General features: G+C 33.6%; 1 protein-coding gene across 3 annotated transcripts in view; it reads left to right on the forward strand.

Moving 5' to 3' along the window:
• CLPS3 (CLP-similar protein 3) overlaps positions 1-19,163 on the forward strand; it is a 99,189-nt gene that overhangs the window by 49,716 nt on the left and 30,310 nt on the right. For 2 of the 3 annotated variants that reach the window (XM_089821629.1, XM_089821648.1), the window contains exon 7: positions 16,137-16,271. The exons of the other annotated variant lie outside the window; for it this stretch is intronic. In XM_089821629.1, the coding sequence (XP_089677755.1) occupies positions 16,137-16,271 (135 nt within the window). The remainder of the gene's footprint in view (positions 1-16,136; positions 16,272-19,163) is intronic. 3 annotated transcript variants of the gene reach the window in all.

A 19,163-nucleotide genomic window follows, 5' to 3' on the forward strand; every position in this document is an offset into this window, starting at 1 on the left:
AGTCCTTTCCTCCAAAAAGGCCAAACTTGCCTCCCACTCTTTATTGTTAATGAGGACTGAAGCTGCATTCATAACCACAACATTAATGGGAAGATTATCAGGGATTACCATTTGTGTGAACTGTTGTTTTGGTTTCCGAATGTTGTGCAAGATCTTATTAAATTTGAATCCATCATCCATGGCCATCCCTGTAAAAGATTTCCTGTGATCAGCATAATGCTTCTCCCATCTCCCTCCAGCTCGGTTTGAAATAACTATTTGTCGAGGTTTTTGAAAATTTCTCCAGTTAGGGTTTTGGAAACTGCTTCTTCTGAATCTTTCCCAACCACTCCTTGAAGAAGGCCATAGTTGCTGAAACGCTCCACCCTCGCCTAAAGCAAACTTATCTACCTTACTACCATTACCATTTGCCCTTATGTGGTCTCTGACCCTCCATGTTTGAAAGCTCCATCTTCCTCCACTGCACCATGACCGTTGCAGAGCCATTTTTCACGATGCTTCCGTATTTCTATGACATATTATTCCAGGGAACCTATATATATTATATGTAATATATATTATATATAATATATTTTATATATAATATATATATTATATATATCATATATAGATATGTTTATATTATTGTTAACATTGTCTAATTGGTTATTATCTTATAAATTAGCATGAAGACATGTCTCTTTTCGAGACATGCCTCTTCTACTCATATTTATATACATTCAAATCTGCACTTGGAACAGACAGAAATAATGGTAGTGTTATTACATTTGCAGCGATTCTTTTCCTCAACATGGTATCGAGCAAGGCTGTAAATGTAAGAAAGTAACTAAAAGCATGATAGATAGATGCACATAATAGCCAGGCTTACAGTTAGTGAATCAGCTGTGGACAGCATGGGAGGAGATTATTATCAATGTTAAAAATATAAATATATTGGCACCAGCAAGTGAGACAGAGGAAACATTCAAACTGATTTACTTCCTGTCCTCTGCTTGAAATTCTCATTGCTGCATTCCTTCAGACTGTATTGTTCAAATACATTTGTAATTGTAATTAGTATCTTGAAGCTTTGTCAATCCAGTCATTGAGCAATATGATGACTGCGCTAAAGAGAACACCAGCAAAGCCATGCTGAAGTGAAAACACAAAATAGAAACTCCCAGTTTTTAACATCACAAATAGTTGTGTTGATATTTCTACCAGTAAAGGCCTCCATCGTGAGTCACTCCAATCAAAACATCTTCTCCTGTCGGGCCCATTTTTAATTGGATAGAATAATTAGAACAGGAGATTATCGGTGACCTGCATATATTGAGAATCTCTTGGGTCTTTGGATTCCCTTGAGTAATCTCAACATGTATTATGAATGCCCTCTTTTTGTACATCACTCATTGGATCACATATCATCCTGAGACAATCTCAGTATGTTCCCTATATTCTCATTTTTTAAGTATTGCTTAGAATAGATATTGCCGATATCATATATGTCTTCTTTTTGAAGTCGAGACCTGTCAATCCTTGTGTTGTTTGATGTCGGATGATAATGTCCTCTCTGTACATGATGGGTATTCCTTTTCGCTTCTTTTATTCGATGATTGTATATCTTTTACTGTATCATATGCTCTGATACCACTGTAATGTCTCCTTTATAATATTCAAGAATATTGGGACAATTACTTCAGTTTCTTTCACTTACAATATCTAATCTTTGCAATTGACCTTAAGTAATGGAAATTATGCTTGATATCAATCTTACTGTTTTTGCTTGAATATATGTATATATATATATAAAATGTTTTGCTTTTAGATCTTAGTTATTTATACTACTTTGATCCGCTCCCTTTCTTGTTTCCTTCTTATGAGGATTGCCAAATTAGTTGTAATGCTCCGTCTTGGTTAGGATAGGAAAAATGGAACATTTATCTTATTCTAACTATTGGAATCCCTAAGGGTTTTCAGTCAACTTTGATTATCTAAGTTTGAGTTGTCCATATTCAAATCTATTATGCGCTAGTAATATGCCTGATGCTTCTCTTGTTGCAGACTCAATACAACTAATATTTTAATTCACCAATTGTTGGAGTCTGTAGAGATCAATTTAACCATATGTTCTGTATGTTTTATATTGAATGTGTATTTGTGGACTTGGTCTTGTCTATGTACGCAGATCTATGCATAATTCACTGGTTGTGTGTCACAATATCAACGCTGAAAAAGATAGGTGAGTTGTCACTCTTATTCGGTTGTAGATGCCTCTTGTCTATTCACCCATCAATAATTTTTGTGTGCACTCAGACCCCCTCTTTAATGTTAAAGTCCTTTCCCATATATCTTCATTCACAGATTTGATTTCCACTATCTGTAGATGCCCACACCCCATCTAATTCTCTTTCCACATAATGTAATGAAACCAAATAATTTTCCTCCCGCTTATTACCAATTCTCTTCAGTGCCTCTAGACATATGTGGTCTGGTTATCATTATTGTTGCCGAGTGTGATAGATTATATTCTTTGATAATAAGAACTTAGATATTTCCTCCTGCTGTGGTAAGCTCAGAAGGCTGCCAAGATAGGATATCAAATATATTTATTAATTTGCTATTATGTCCAATTCATCCGCAAAAAGTGCTTGTTGGTTGTCTTGCCTATTCAATGCTTCCAATGTCTTATGATGACTCTCAAATGATAATAGACTGTTGTGAATCCTTGTGATGAAGTTTATATGAAACGTCCTGTGCACTTGTATGGCTGTCAAAATTGTTGATTGCTAACTATAATTGGAAGTTCTTCTGATTGTATCAGCTAATGTGTCTAGTCCATCTCTGTATACTTCTTTTTCTCTTCCGTATTCTCCTATGTGTTTGCTTCCCTTAATCTTATTCCATGTATGTTTTTCTTTCTGATCGCTCTTCTCTGGTAATCAACCCAAGTTTACTTTAATACTGTTTTCACTTCCCCATGTGCCCCTGGTTGATTGGAGAAGTCTTGGTTTGATATCCTCCCTAAGCGCTGATGGTTAATCTCTCTGTTCGATCACTCTAGATGTGTATGCCTCGTTGATACATATATATTTATTTCTTTGTTTTCTGCTAGAGATGGAATGTCAATTTTTATTTGTTTCTACCATGACCTCTCTGATATAAATCCGAGTGCTTTCTCCTTGTTTTATACAACTGGACGATCTCTTGTTGAGCAGAACTCCAATGGATAAACACGTAGTGAGTTTTCAATCTCTATTTTTCTTTGGTTCCTTGCTGCTGTCATTATTGATGGCTGGACTCTAATAAATGTTGTCTGTATTGCCATGTCATAACTCTCCGTTGCCATTTGTTGGGTGTTATTCTTTCTTGATGTTCCATCCAATCTCCCATTTTGTTTTCCATGTACTCTGTTTTGCATAATTATCTGAATATCATATATGGTATTGTAATAATCCTGGAATGAAATTTGCAGGGTGGCAAGTGACCATTTAATCTCATTACCAATGTGAATGCCCCTAAGGTGTCTGACTGAATGTTCTTCCAGCTTCCACATCCAGATTGCTGGTCTTATGTGCTGGTTTTCACCTGTACCTCCTAAATCCGACTGCAAACATATTCACCACCTATCTCCAGATTTACTACTTCCTGCGTTGATGTATGTCCCTGCGGGATTTGTGAGAGAAAGATTCCTCAATACCGAATTTGCTGCTTCCAAATCAAACCTGGGAATCTCAATTGCCGTTACACACACTACTACCTCTGTGCGTTATAACTGATACTTAGCCCAAACTGCAGATGTTTAACGTTTTGCAGACCCTCCAAACTCTGTGAGTTCTACCTGATATTAATCCTGACCTGCTATTACAGAATGGAGGTAATCATGTGCGGGATTTACCAAGGAGGAAAACTGAGTGCCATCTAGGTATTCCCAACTGCTACGCATTCTTCTACTGTAGCTTGCTACTAAACAAAGTCGTTGCCACCTAGCTGGGATTGGAAATGGTACTTACGTATGTGACTTCTCTTTGCCGTGGGGTGACTGATCTCATTCCTTGTCGTCCAAACTCCAACTGTCAAATAATAACCTGTGTGTTATGCTGACTTCAAACACCATTCTGCGATGGAGCTATAATCTCCTGATATCAACGCATCAATCCAGTCCTTAGTTTTGAAAGTGCAAATTTGAGTGCCAGGTTTGCGTCTAGACTCACTGTTTTCCTTAAGGGGTTTCATCCTTAGGAAATATCCAGTCACGTTTAGGATTTGTGAAAACAACATATATTCGTGGTAACAATCCCAATGCAAATGCTTTCCTTTATAACTTCGAAATGAGGAGAGGTACGAAAAACTTAGCAATGTGGGACAAAAGACTATTTCGTCTTTTGGTCACTTAAGTCATTTTGTTATAAAGTGACTTTATAACTTTATAATAACATCAAAATATTTAAATAAATCACTTAAGTCACTTGAACTTTAATATCTCTTGAAACACTTGTCTGATTGTCATGTCGTCTGAAATAGGAATTTCTCTTCATAATTCCCCATGTGACCAAAAACACATTCTAAAAATAAAAAGGGTCCATCTCTATTACTCCTGACTTACTATACATAGTAAGTATGGCAAATGGAGTCCAAAAGATATCGAACGAAGGCCAAATCCATAAATCCCTGAATGTTGGAGACGAATCAATCCTCAAAAAACCCTCTAACCATCCTTATTAGCCTACGAGGATCCAATATTGGGCTAATCACTGAAATTCTGATGTTGGCAACAAATGGGAACATTATAGGTATCCATAGTTTATCCAATCATTTATATGTATATTTGGTGGGCAAGTGTTGCTAGAGAAGTCACGTCTCTTTGTTAGGATTTTCATTTATTTATAAATATTTTAATTATTGTTATAAATTGAAATATTTGATTATGTATATTATTACGTCATATAATTTGTCTACTACTTATTTCATATTTATTGTTTAGTAAATTATACATGTGTATATAAATAAAGTTAAATTAACTTTATCCAATCAATTATATATGTATGTTTATTTATTTACTTATCATAAATTATATTATAATTTATTTATTTCTTTTATTATCATTTATTTCAAAACTCTATTAGAGGAAAATAGGGGACACAACAACCTTCTAGATCTTCGAGTTTTGTGAAGATGGTGTTGTGGGCGATAGAGACATACAATTATGCACATAGTTCAGATAGGTATTGGCAAAATGATGTTGATCACAGTTGTATATTGCGGACTATGATGATGAAGTTGATTATAATAACTTAAAGTATTTCCTTAAACAACGAGAATTGAATAATAGACAACAAAGGTGGATTGACAAAATCTAGGCTTGCGATTTTTATATTGATTATGTAAAAGGAAAAATAATATAGTGGAAAAGTGCTTCATCTCAGAAACCTTATATGCATTCTATTTTTGATATAACCACTAATTAGAGAGCATTGATTACCATTGAATATGTAAAAAATTTCATTTGCTAGGGATATCTTGGAGGGAGAGGTATAGGATGTCAAACTCAAGGCAATGAATGGGCTGATTCTCTACAAGGTGTGAGTATATCTTATGTTTGGATCTAAAATGAAGGAAAAAGTCTTGAAGGCATGCCACGACACTCCATTAGTTGGCCACCCAAGATTCTAGAAAACATATAATATGTATAGGAGCATTTATCATGGAAAGGATTAAAGAAGAATAAGATGTAGCATGTAAGGGAACGTAAGGAATATCAACACGACAAAGCCTAACATGTTTTTCTAGTGAGGTCACTGTAGGCTCTACCTATCGTTAGCCAAATATGGGAAAGTATATTTATGAATTTTATTACTGGTTTTCTAAAGGCCCATGGAAAGGATGGATTGTATGTGGTGGTTGATCAACTTACCAAATATATACACTTCTATGTTGTATCATTAGATTTTAAGAAATTTCAAGTGGTTGAGCTTTTCTTTAAGGTCTTTAGGCTTCATGGGTTGTTAAAAAGAATTGTAAGTGACATCAACGATATATTTCTTAGTTAGTTTTGGCAAGAGTTATTTTATTTTAAAAGTATGGAATTGACACACAATAGCAATTATCATCTACAATAGATGGACAAACATAGATAGTGAACAAGTGGGTCGAAGATCATCTCCTTAACTACGTTCTTGGAAAATTTTGCTACTATACACTTCACCATGTGTCAATTAGTTTTCCCCCTTTGAGGTATTGTACAACTATGTTGCAACTTCCTTTGTAGATTTGACTTACTCATAATAGAGTGCCTAGTGCTAAGTATTTGATTTAACAATTGTAGAAGTTGTCAAAGAGAACTTGTGACAAGCCCAAAGTCAGTAGAAGTTGTACGTAGATAGACATCGAACCAAAAGAACATTTGAAGAGGGTGATTTGGTTTTATTGAGGTTACAACCTTTTAGACAATTTTCTAGGAAGAGAAGTTAAAGCCACACTTTTGTGGTCCTTATTGGGTGATTAAAAAGTAGCGATAAGTTGCTTATGAGTTAAAATTAACTCTTGACAAAATAATTCATAATACTTTCTCTTGTTTCATTCTTAAAGAAAGCCCTTAGGCAAAAGATCCACCCATCCTTGGAGCTCCCTCTATTGGTTTATGAAGGAAAATTGATCCTGGAACTTGAATTTATTTAGGATGTAAGTTTAGAAGAGATTTCTTAGGAAAGCTATTCCATAATACATGATCAAGTGGAAGGGGCTACCCCCAGTTTATGTGACTTTGTAAGGAATTGAAATTTTTGAAATAATTGGAGGATGAGGGGATTGTGGTGAACTTGTGAAAAGGGGCCGCCTGACATGTATGGGAGTGTGGCGTGCCAACTATGCACTCTTGTTACTCATATTCATTATCTTTATTGAGGGATTTTCATAGTTAAAGACACACTAAAGCCAAATATTCAATGCATATGCTTCATACTTCTTATTTAGTGTGGGCTGCCAACTATATGCATTCTTGTACTTCATATGATCTTGAATATTAAAGCCTATTTTATCATTGGCTCTACAAAAAACATTGTAATTCAATGCATATACTTAATCAACTTGCAAAAAAGCTAAATATTCAATGCATATACTTCATACAACTTGCAAAAAAACTAAATGAGCACAATACAATACATAATATGTTAAAGCTTCTCTTTTGTCTGCCACAAACATAATTGTGAGGTTGTTTTCATGATTTGTGTCTCTTTGTAAATGTTGACCTCCAAAAGCTCCTTAGAAAAGCCTTCAACCCACAAGTACAAAAGTGACAAATACACATGTTAGAAGGGATGTTCACGTTGGGTTCACCAAAATATATTGCTTGAAAATGTCATAAAAGAGATAAGCCTTAATTAAACCTCTTCAAACTTGAACATTTAAACCTCAAAATATTATGTTGATATGCACACAAATTTAATGCAATCGAATAAGCAACAAACTTAACTTACTCAATAAGAACATGCAAACGTGAAAGTGTTGATGATGTTGTCAATGAAGAAATATAATTGCTCATTAGTCAAGCAACATAACAATAACATGTGGAGATGTCATGTTGGATGGGACCAAGGCCTCTAGTTATATATTTTTCATGAGAGAAATCAAAGGCCAAGATTGAATGATGATTGGATGGTGAGGATAGGTTCAAGGAGAAGGCATGGATTGAAGGGATCTCATTGTGAAAAGTGTCACAAGGAGAAAATATGTGTAGGGCCCAAAATACATGAGGCAATTTTTTGAAGGTTTGGGGTTGAGGGCCCTGTTGAAATTATTGGATTTATCTGTTAATGAATAATTCTTTATTTCTGTGAAATATATTATTCATGATATACACATGTATGAGATAGATGGGATAGATGAATGCTTATAAGAAACATAGATCAATTTGTTTTAAATATTCTAACATCCATGCACAATGCCTGTAACTACACGGTAAAACAATCTTGGTCGATCTCTTATAAATATGAAAGGCTATATTAATAATCTATTCAATATCTTTTGGGAAGCCGACATGAAATTTGATTTATAATCAAAAGGGGAGAAATAAGAGGATGTGACCCATAAATGCAACCCTTCACTCAACTGACGCATCCACTATTTATAAGGTTTGGCGGATGATGATTTACTCATCTCATACTCCGTCAACGTTGGTTAATACAACCATATTTGGTTTGCCATCTTATACCAACATGGCTCTTTAAGCGTTTGACACCTTTAGGTAACATTGATGCATATAAAATCCTTGCCGATCTTTTGTCAATCAATACAAGAGTTTCCATTAAGATCACGTGGAACAAAATTAATATTCGATGATCATGACAAGTATATGAAGTTGAATGTAATATATACAACTTTAATTTGAAATTATGATTATATATTAGAGAGTATAATGGATATAATATATATAATATTTGATCAAGGATTTGACCTTTATGTTTACACCTTATGTTTTATCCGACTGAAGCTATAAAACAATAGCACTCCCTCTTAGCTAGGGAGGATAATCATAAGAATAAATATTACTATAATGTAATATTACCAATAACAATCTTAAGGATATCTCATTTGATTTCTCATAATATTTTCACCATTAGATATGGCATTTGATATTATGAATATTGGCCCTCAAAATATCAACATATGATATTCACCAAATACTCCAAGTAATGGTCTCCAAAATATCAACACTTGATATTCACCATGTGCTCAATAAGGTAATGGTCTGTAAAATATCAACATATGATATTCACCATTTTGATAGCACATTTGAGTATTGGTCTCTAGAATACCAAGATATGATATTCACCAAATACTCTTTGAGTAATGGCCTCCAAAATGAGATGTACGTTATTCACCAAGTACTGTGAGTAATTGCCTCAAAAATGAGATGTAAGTTATTCACCAAGTACTGTGAGTAATGGCCTCCATAATTTTAAGTTGTATGATATTCACCACTACTCTGTGTAATGGCCTGTAGAATATCAATTTGCATAACATTCACCATACACTAAAAAATGTATATAAGGTATGTGCACATGGATTCTCATAATGCTTACCATATAAACATCCACCATGCTAGGTATAGTGTATCATGATCTGTGTAGAAATCATAAGATATCCATCATAATAGAAATTTAAGTTATTGTAAGATCGTCCCCTTTCAGTAACTTATGCAAATACAATTGACATCATTTGGAAGTCGTCATTTCTTCATGGTGTACATGGGGAGTATGCCCATTAAATCATAGTCACTCTCAAAGACTTTAAACTCCCTCTGAATATCAATCATCTGAACTCTTCATCTAGGATTGCCTTTGAAGAAGTATCTGACTCCCTCTTCCTGCAATAACACTCTCAGAAGAAAAGATCAAGGCACATGACTCTTATAGTATGTATTGAAAATACAAACAAATAAATGTGATTTTAAGGTTAGATTTTGTTAAAAAATACTACAATAATTTGGTATTCTAAGACTCTATCTGAGAAATTTTAACCATGCCAAGTTCACTTTGAAAGCGCTTCACATTTATTTCACAGTTTGATGAAGATGATAAGAAAAATAGAGAACTCCCTGTTAGTCCAATATTTCACACATGTTATGGGTATTCTGAAGTTCTTTTAGAATGGACATTTCTCTGGATTTATATCAGAATTACTGGCTTTGGCGAAGGCTACTTGATGTTTTAGTCTATCAGGGGAATGAGATGCTAAGTGATCATAGTTGTCACATCTAAAGCACTGTATTTTAGAATAATCCATATGTTTCCTTTTCCCTTTGAATTTAGGTTTCTTCATTTTATCGAATTAGGTTGTGAGAGCCTGAACATAACATCCTGTAGAATTATCATCTTGAGACATTAACATGCCCTCTTCTTGTATGCAATCAGCCTTTAGTCGAGCAAGTTAACATTATGTCTTATTCTGAAAACTTCAGCTACACGATCAGAAATCACATTTAATTAACCTCTGTGACTGTGAAAATATAAATCTGAAGATTTTGCTGTTATCACTTATCGCAGTCTTTTGAATGAATAATTTCAAAATATAATATAGACAGAAATATACCTTTATAATCAGAATTTTTCTTCTTCAATAAACTTTTCTTTATTCTCAAAGTCTTCTGATTTCAATTCTCATTTGATGTTAACATCCAACCGTTATTCTGCAAAAACAATCTTCCTTCTCTGGCAAGGATTCTTTCTTCAGATTATTTAATACATTTGACTCACACACTTCATTCTACAAGTGAGTGTAATATATAGAATTTGTAGACAAAATTGGTTTCAACTGTCTTCCCGTAAACATAACACTTCTCTGGCAAGGATTCTTTCTTCAGATTATTTAATACATTTGATCACACACTTCATTCTACAAGTGAGTGTAATATATAGAATTTGTAGACAAATTTGGTTTCAACTGTCTTCCCGTAAACATAACTCCATCAGACAAATTAAGCAAACAACTTCCGTTTAAATGAAAGGTTTTCATTTGATGTGGCAACGTTTCAAAATAAAATATTAATTATTTGTATAAAGCGTCGAGCAGACTTTTGTTTTATTTGCAGTATAATATAATTGCCCACTTAATCAATAACTTATCGGGACCTGTTTGGGTGTGTGCCTGATACCAAACAAAATATTAGGTGGATTGTTCCAAATTATTTTTACCTCTGCTATCTCATCAAAAACGTGGCAGCAAAACATCACGTTTTGTCTTTTAGTCATGAAAAAATAGCCATCTCACAGTTAGCATCATTTTATTACTAATTAACTATTCTTTGACATACAAACCATTCTTGTAATAAAATAGTTTTGTTTGCACCAATGATATACAAGAAGGCAGGAAGTATACGAAAAAGAGATTCTGTTCAACAAATTTGATGAAGAGCATCATAATGCGAATGATCTGCAGACAATCCGCCTTCATTGTTTTCAGTACTGAAATTCTTCATCACTGTCACCTTTTGACCCAGTTATGATCTCTGATAAAACTTCTAGACATAAATGATGCTATTTTGGCATCAATGACAGTTCTTTTGAACAACCATCTATATAAAGCAAGGAAAAGGAAAAAAAATAGTCTCATTTACTATTACAAATTTAAGGCTAAATTATAATAAAAAAAATTAAAATGCATAACTCATAAGCCATAAACTTAAGAATATATTTCTACCTGGCACAGTTCTATCCAAGCGCCTATGCACATCTTGCTTGAGAAAATCATGCCTTCTTTGTTATTATATTTATCCAGCTCAATCGTTGTAGTTGAGGCTGTTGCATTAGTGCACTTCTTTGTACCACTGTATATAGGCCACTAAAAACCTCCACATCCACCTTGAAGTCAACATGGAAATGAAATGCCGGATTGAGGTAATAAGTTATTGCATGGATGGGCTTGTGAAGTTGGTTTTGCAATCTCCTACCACCAATATCCCAAATGGGGCAATACTTATCCTCAACTCCTACATATATTGATCTAATGGCCTTCTTGCCCTATCTATGCCCTCATATATAGAACCCATAAAGGGCTTTTCCCCATCAATAACTTTGGTTTTGCAATCTCCTACCACCAATATCCCAAATGGGGCGATACTTATCCTCAACTCCTACATATATTGATCTAATGGCCTTCTTGCCCTATCTATGCCCTCATATATAGAACCCATAAAGGGCTTTTCCCCATCAATAACTTGCAGGAGAACTACGAGGGTCTCAATGACCTACACATAATGTTAAACAAAAGCAATTAAGTGACAAATAGATAAAAATTAAGAAAAAATGCAAATGAAACACAAATTTATGCATATAAATTAAAACTAAATTGCTAAATAGTAAATACTAAATGTTCAATTATAATAAATTTACCTACATGCTTTCTTCACAAGGGGTCCAAAAACCTAGCTCATAAAAAATGCAATATACCACATCTATCCTTGTAGTGGTCAAAGCATATGATGAGGCAGTCCACTCTTCACTAAAAACACACGCACGTCAAAGCTGCCTCTGATGTCATCAAGGATTTTAGTGTGAAGAAATTTGAGGCAAATCTAGTGATACTAGGACGAGTCAAATCCTTTTACCTCGTGTATTGCCTCATAATGCTAAGGACAAATGCATGATTATAGATAAATTTGAAGATATTTTTGGAGCTTTCAACACATGATTTGACCCATTCAAGCTTACTAATATCCTCCAACATGGGGTCAAGGCAATGGGCCACCCATGGATACCAAATTTTTTTCAAGTGCCTCTCCATCAAAAGTTTGCCTAGCACAATTTTGAAGTAATTAGAAATTTAGATGTGTTATGAAAATTTTAAATAGATTCATAGATGCCTCTCCATCAAAACTTGAAAAGTTAAAAACTAAATTTTTTACTTGCAACAACATAACTTGCTGCGTTATATATCACTACCTGCACCACATGTTCTTCCTCCAACTCTTGTATGAATTTCTCAATAACCTCACATATGTAATCTTGGCATTTTCCACATGTGAGGAAGCATCAATAAACTTCAAGAACATGGCGGATCTTGAAAGTAGAGAAAAATAATTATCAGTTATCACTGATCAATCAACAAATCAAAATTTGAATTATTCTATGCATTTAGGAAAGTAGAACGAACAATCACCTCCACAAGAAACAAGAAAATTTAAGATTGTTCTATTCCTCCTATTCGTCCAACCATCTGTCATGATGGTGCAACCTTTTGGCTCCAAGATTGTCGATTGTTCTCTACCTCAACTTTCATATCTTCAACCATCTTGAACAAGATGGGCCACTTAACACTAGTAGGGGCTTTAAACTCCACACCACAAGTGGTTATAACATCTATCGTGCCTTACCAATAAGGAGACCTCTCACAAATAGATTATGATACATATAATAAATGATTAAACAAGGTAGACCCCAACTTCAAAGTTTCAAATTCAAACTATAAATTTTAAAATTTACTATTAAACTTAAAGAAATCAAATAACAAAGAATTACCTAGCTGCAATAAATTAAATTTTGCAAACATACCAAAACTTGCAATTTTTTTTTTTTTTTGCATCATCATGAATATCATTGTTCCAACCCATGCTCTCAAGCGAGGGTTGTGTGCTAGGATTACTGCACGGCACAAAAAAACTATCCAACTTTTATCTTTGCACTCTAGGACTAAAGGTAATAGTGCTACTAACACTAGCTCTAGCACTAGCAGTAGGATGAAAGGGAGGCGTGGTAGAACCTTCTCCAACACAACACGCAGATGTGGGTACATGAGAGCCAAAAAATCAAAACCCTTCCAATACCCTCTTCTTAGTTAACTTTTCTTGTTCATGTGTTTTTGACTAGACATAACAAAAACATTTTGCCTCAATGTTTTGTTTTTTACATATCTCATTATCATGGCCAGGTATGGCAGCGATATGTTATTTGAATTTATTGATGCCACCAAAATTGATTTCTTTACAAAATAATATTTTGTTTGATTATTTTTTCTGCTGGGAAAATCTTCAGTGTATTTCCAAGCCTCATCCTTTGTAGGCATTGTGAAAAATGAATGTTTTTAAAATGTTAAGGCTGCTGCAATTAGAAAATAATACGAAGTTATATATTTAAAGTTATAAGCTGATAGAAAAAATCAGCAAACCCTACATTTTTTTGAGAAAAAATTGTAAATACATATGTTTACAATTTTTTCCTAAAAAAATATAGGGTTTTCACTTTTTGCACTTTGCTATTATTCTACTTCTCTCATTGAAGTATTGCAATTTAATAAAAAACATTAAACTTGCCGGTGAGTTGTCGAGTCAGGCGAGTTACAGTCAAAACTCGTCAAGACGAGTCAACAAAACTCAGCCAGCTTGACTCAGTTCACCAGCTCGGCGAACTCACCTGTCTCAAAGCAATTTTTGGAGGTTTGGTTTATACAATCTAGAGCAACCAAGAAGGAGAGCTCTCTGGGTTTTGGAGTTGGAGGGTGAAATCCCTTTAATTCTTTGGAGTGATTACATACAGTCTTACAGAGATCACCATTAAGCTTAATGGTTTTGGAACATCAAGATTGAGATCAATTTTGCATTTAATTTTCATGCATACTTGAGCACCCAGCTAGGTTTAATTATAAATGAAGGGCATATCATAGTTCATGGCAATTTGGGGACAGGATTAGAGTCAAATTGTCAGAGATATTCACTGCTGCATGTTTTTGTGTCTGGCTACTGCAGCTGTGGGGAAATTGCGGGAGGATTGGGCAACTAGGATTAGTAAATCTGCCTCTTTATTCAGAGGGAAGTAATGGTTGTACTTTGTTGAGAGATTTTGCAATCCTTTGTTGGAGAAGCTTTGCAGTCCTGGATGGAGAGGAAACATCAGCTTGTTTCCATTTCTGGGCCAAATTGCAACTACTTTGTATATTTAATCCGTCTTTTTTCAAGATTAGGGTTTGCTGATAATTTGTTCAGTGGGTTGAGGTACCATATTTGGGGGCATGCAACAAATGCAGGAACCTTGAAAATTATATTTGATTTGAAGCATAAAATGGTGGCTATAATTTCTTTGATGATTTCATTGATAAAGGAATCAATTGTTTCAAATTGATGTTTTATTCCACAAATCCTTAGAAGCTTTACTATGGTTTGGTATTGGTTGTAATATCTTCGTGCACATTATCATAATTTTGAGCTTGGTTTGGGGGTTGCAAAAGCAATTTGAAATTTTTTATTGGCCACTAGGGTTTATACAAGGCTTAAAGTTTCTTTGTTGAATCCCACCTTCAAGACATAACATAATTTTTGTAGCCATCAAGTCTAAAAGTCCTATCTAAAGATCCATCCTCAAACATAGCCAATTCTTATTTAAGGATAGAGTAAAGGCAAGAAAAACTAAACACTAAACCTCTCTTACATCCGAAACATTGAATATAGCTTGGAGCTTGCTGAAAGTATCCATATATTATTGAATTGATTGACCTTAAGCTTCCTTGAGAAGCAGCCGTTGAACTAACATGCTCTGCATGTAGCCAGGGGTAAAACCTTCTCTTCAGTTATGCCTTGAGTGTTTTACACTGATTGATCTCCTTGTCCATTGCTGCAAGCCTAGTCTATTGATTTTGCTACCAGTCCATGACTAAGTTTGACATATGGACCTCAGCCACCTGAATTTTTGGTGGTTGGACAAATCATGTGGAGTCTTGAAACATGTCTCTAGGCTGTGCATCTAAGAGTCTAACTTCCTGCCACCAAATATGCCATTACATTTTGGAATTGGTTTTGAGTTGGAAACAAGGGTCTTGAGCATCATGTGGATCGACTGGAGTGTGTTGGGGCACCACCTGAAAAATTGCAACCAAATCTTATGACATAATTTAGGGTCTCTACTTGTCTTTGCAAAATTCTCTTTTTGCTGTGTATCCCTGTTAGGAGCCATCAAAAAATGATAGTTAATTTTTTCCCCTTTATTGTGGATTTTGATGTAGAGCACCTTTCAGAGGCTGTAACTTTTCATCCACAACTCTGATTTCAATGATAAAAAAAACAAATCAAGATCTTGACTTACTGGATGTGTTAGATAGATCAAATATCAGTGCAACTGGTAAAATACTCAAAAATTATTCAGAAGGCCCAAAATAGTAGCTGCATAGTTTTGCAGTGTAATACCCGAAAATAAAAACACTATACCTAAAATTATAAATGTTCACATTTTCTCTTAATTGACAGATGAACATTCCTATTTTGCAACCAGTGAATCACTTCACATGTAAATAACTACTGTCAACTATAATCATTTTTTTATATACGAAATTCTTATCCATTTTCCTTTGCTAACTTGTAATTGAAATTATCAATTATATTATATAACCTTGTTGGCTTTGAAATTCTGTATGGAGGTTATCTGTTCACCTGTATTCGATAAGTCTTCTCCATATTTTGGTTGGAGTGTTATGCTTTATTTGTGTCTGAAATAACCAATAAAGCAACAGTTGATTTCTTCTACAAATGACCAAATATACTTTTCAATAGCTTCGTAGTTCTGTGTTACTTTTCTTGGCTTCAAGTGCAAATACTGTGCTTTCTTCTCATTCAATGTTAAAACTTAAAAGCATTCGTTCATTTGTCTTCTGTATTTTTGCTCAAAATATTGGCACAGGAAAAGCTTTATAGCATGTTGAAAGATATGCTGAATGGAAAACCCAATATAGACATTGTAAAGCTCCACAAATCAGGGGGCGTAGTTTCAAGAAGTCCTAAGTATCGCAGTCGAATGCGGGAGTTCAGGACACGGGTAAGAGAACTTGGGTATATATAAAATAAGAACTTCTAAAACTCAATCTTATGACTATTTTATTTTATTTTTATTGCATTACTAGAACTTTCTGTGAAAAAAATTGATTGGCAGTACGGCTGCTTATTTACATGATAATATCAACTCATAGTTTTGCCTTTTATTACAACTATTTTAGTTGCCATGCCCCTACACGAAAGTTTGCAGGCATTGTGTTGCATATGTTGGGACGTGTTCTATTATAAAATGGACATACTTTGCTATTAAATGAACCCTGATTCAGTTTTTTTTCCTTGCATTCTATCCATCAGAATTGTTCATGGTCCTCACCGTAGAAGCAAATATCTTTCTCAGAATTATCTTGGTAAACAAAAGAGAGATTTCTTGTTTTCAAAATTTTGGTATATTGGATATAATACAAAGACTTTGGCCGTTTACTGATTTAAAAAAAAAAAAAAAAATTAATTTAATTTTTTTGTATATTGGGAGTCCAAACAATTGCAGATAAATAGAAAAAGAGAAATAATTATTGTTTAATATAAAAAAACTAAATAAATACATTGTTCAAAAGATATAAAATTTAGTTTTTTAGAGTATGAAACTGTAAATAAAACAAATAATGAAATTTAGAAATTAATAAATATTTTTTTAAACTTAAAAATTAACTGTTCCACTAGAAAACAGAAGAACAAAAAAAATAAGAGTTTAATTTATTTAAGAATAAACGACATATAACAATTCAAAAATAATATATATTTAGTAATAAAATATAATATAGACATCATTTAATATATTTAAAAATTACATTTTTATATGTTATTAAAACAAATACTTTAATTTAAAACTGAATTGGAAAACGTAAAAAAAATAAGTTATAGATTAATGAACTTAAGTCATGGGGCTCACTGAAATTTTGGCTTTAGTTTCAAAAATTGGCGAATCCATAAATAATATAAAAAATTCATAAAAGTTTGGCTTAAATTAGTACGGTAGAAAATAAGGTGTTGTTTTCGAAAGAAATGTGTTTTATTATGGCATTTCTAAGGGTTCTTGGCAAAACATTTTATAAATTAACGCCCCTTGTTTACTGACATTGCATCAGCCCTTTGAAGATTGCTTTTAAGGGGGTGACTAGGGCGAATTGTTTGTTTCGCATCACTTGGTGTTGGCCATTGTTTGCATTGTGCAAATCATTCTAGTCCTGGTGGCCTTTAGGGTCTAGGAAATCATTTGCAATGTTCGTGGCTGCCTCAACATTCATGAGTAGTGGCTACACCTAGGCAGTTATTGGAACTCCTCTACCGATGACCATTACTCAAGCCTTGCCTCTTTTAGCGGTTGACGATTTGTGTCATCTTATTCGTGCATACCAGGTAGGTTGCAATAATGTTTTTTTAAAGATTTCAATAGTTTATTTAAATTTATGTCTTTTCATTTGTTTATCAATATAAAAAGATATCATTATAAATTTTATGTAGATTTTTTATTAAAAATAAATATTCTATATGTTTATTCATAATTGTTAATTAATTTATTATTAAATTACTTTATTTTCATCATTTGTAATTCTCTTTACAATAAAGAAAAAATAGAAAAGATGTTATACTTTTATTTTATGTTTTAAAACATATAGTTTAGTGGTATTATTTTGTTATGTTCTAAAACATATAGCTTTAGTGATTTTTTTATTTCTGTTTTTAAACTATGTTTTTTTGAAAGAAAAAGTTTTTGATTTCTTTTCAAGAGTCTAATAAAATATTATTTTTGTTATAGTTAATTGAAATAAAATAAAATATTTATTTATTTTGTATTATAGAGTTCAAAATAAATATTGAATGATTTAAAATAAAAATACTAATTTTCTTTTCATCATGTAGGTTGTAATTGAATGGCTCTAAAAATATCAATATTTGAAGTATGGAAATATGCGACAAATAATCATAATGATCTCTATTGTGGCAAGTGTAGGAAAAATTCTACATGAAGTTTAAGAATGACAAGAGATCATGTGGTATTGCTTGGGGTTCAGGTGGAGGTGTTAAACCATGTCCAAAAGTGACTAAAGAAATTGGAGCTGATTTAGAGAGAGAACTATCCACGTTGGAAGTAGGAAGTAAGAAGAAGACACAAAAATAAACAAAGAACTGAAGAGAATTTGTCCAGATTCACATCTATGATGTCTTCTTCTACTTTACCCAAGGTTGTAGGTGCAACAAAACAAAGTGGAACATTGGACAACTTTTGGAAGCCAATATAGAGACAACAAGTTGTGATGCATTAGCTGATCATTTTTATACAAGTGTTACTCTATTCATTACAACAATAAATCCTCATTTCTTTACCGCAACTTAGGAAGTTGCACAGTTTGGTAAATGGTACACACTTCTATCTTCAAAGGCTTTCAAAACAACTCTTTTGCAAAGGTTCAAAGATAGAGTGATAGGAAAATTAGCTAAGATCGAAGCCTCTTGGATAGCAACATGTTAAACTATATTGAGTGATGGGTGGTCTGAGGCCATTGATTAATGTTTTAGTGGCTTTCCTTGAGGGTGTTGCCTTCTTGTAAGTGATTGACACAACGAACCATAAGAAACCTCTAGAGTATATCTTTCAAATATTAGAGGAAGCCATTCTTGGAGTAGGGGTAGAAAATGTGATTTAGTTGGTTACCGATAGTGCAACATATTGAATGGGAGTTGGGAAGCCTAATGTATAGAAGTACTTGTGTGCAACCCATTGTCTAGATTTTTTGCGTTGTGACTTGGCTAAGCTTTCATGGATAATTGAAGCAATTCATAAAGAGAGAGAAGTTGCAAGTTTTATTTGAAATCATCATCTCGCATTGAGTCTTTACTGGCAACATGCATCTAGGGAGTTGTTAAGGCCTCATGA

Source organism: Cupressus sempervirens, chromosome 1 (genome assembly GCF_028749045.1).
Source record: "Cupressus sempervirens isolate cs-2001-9-10 chromosome 1, ASM2874904v1, whole genome shotgun sequence".
NCBI classification, from domain to species: domain Eukaryota; kingdom Viridiplantae; phylum Streptophyta; class Pinopsida; order Cupressales; family Cupressaceae; genus Cupressus; species Cupressus sempervirens.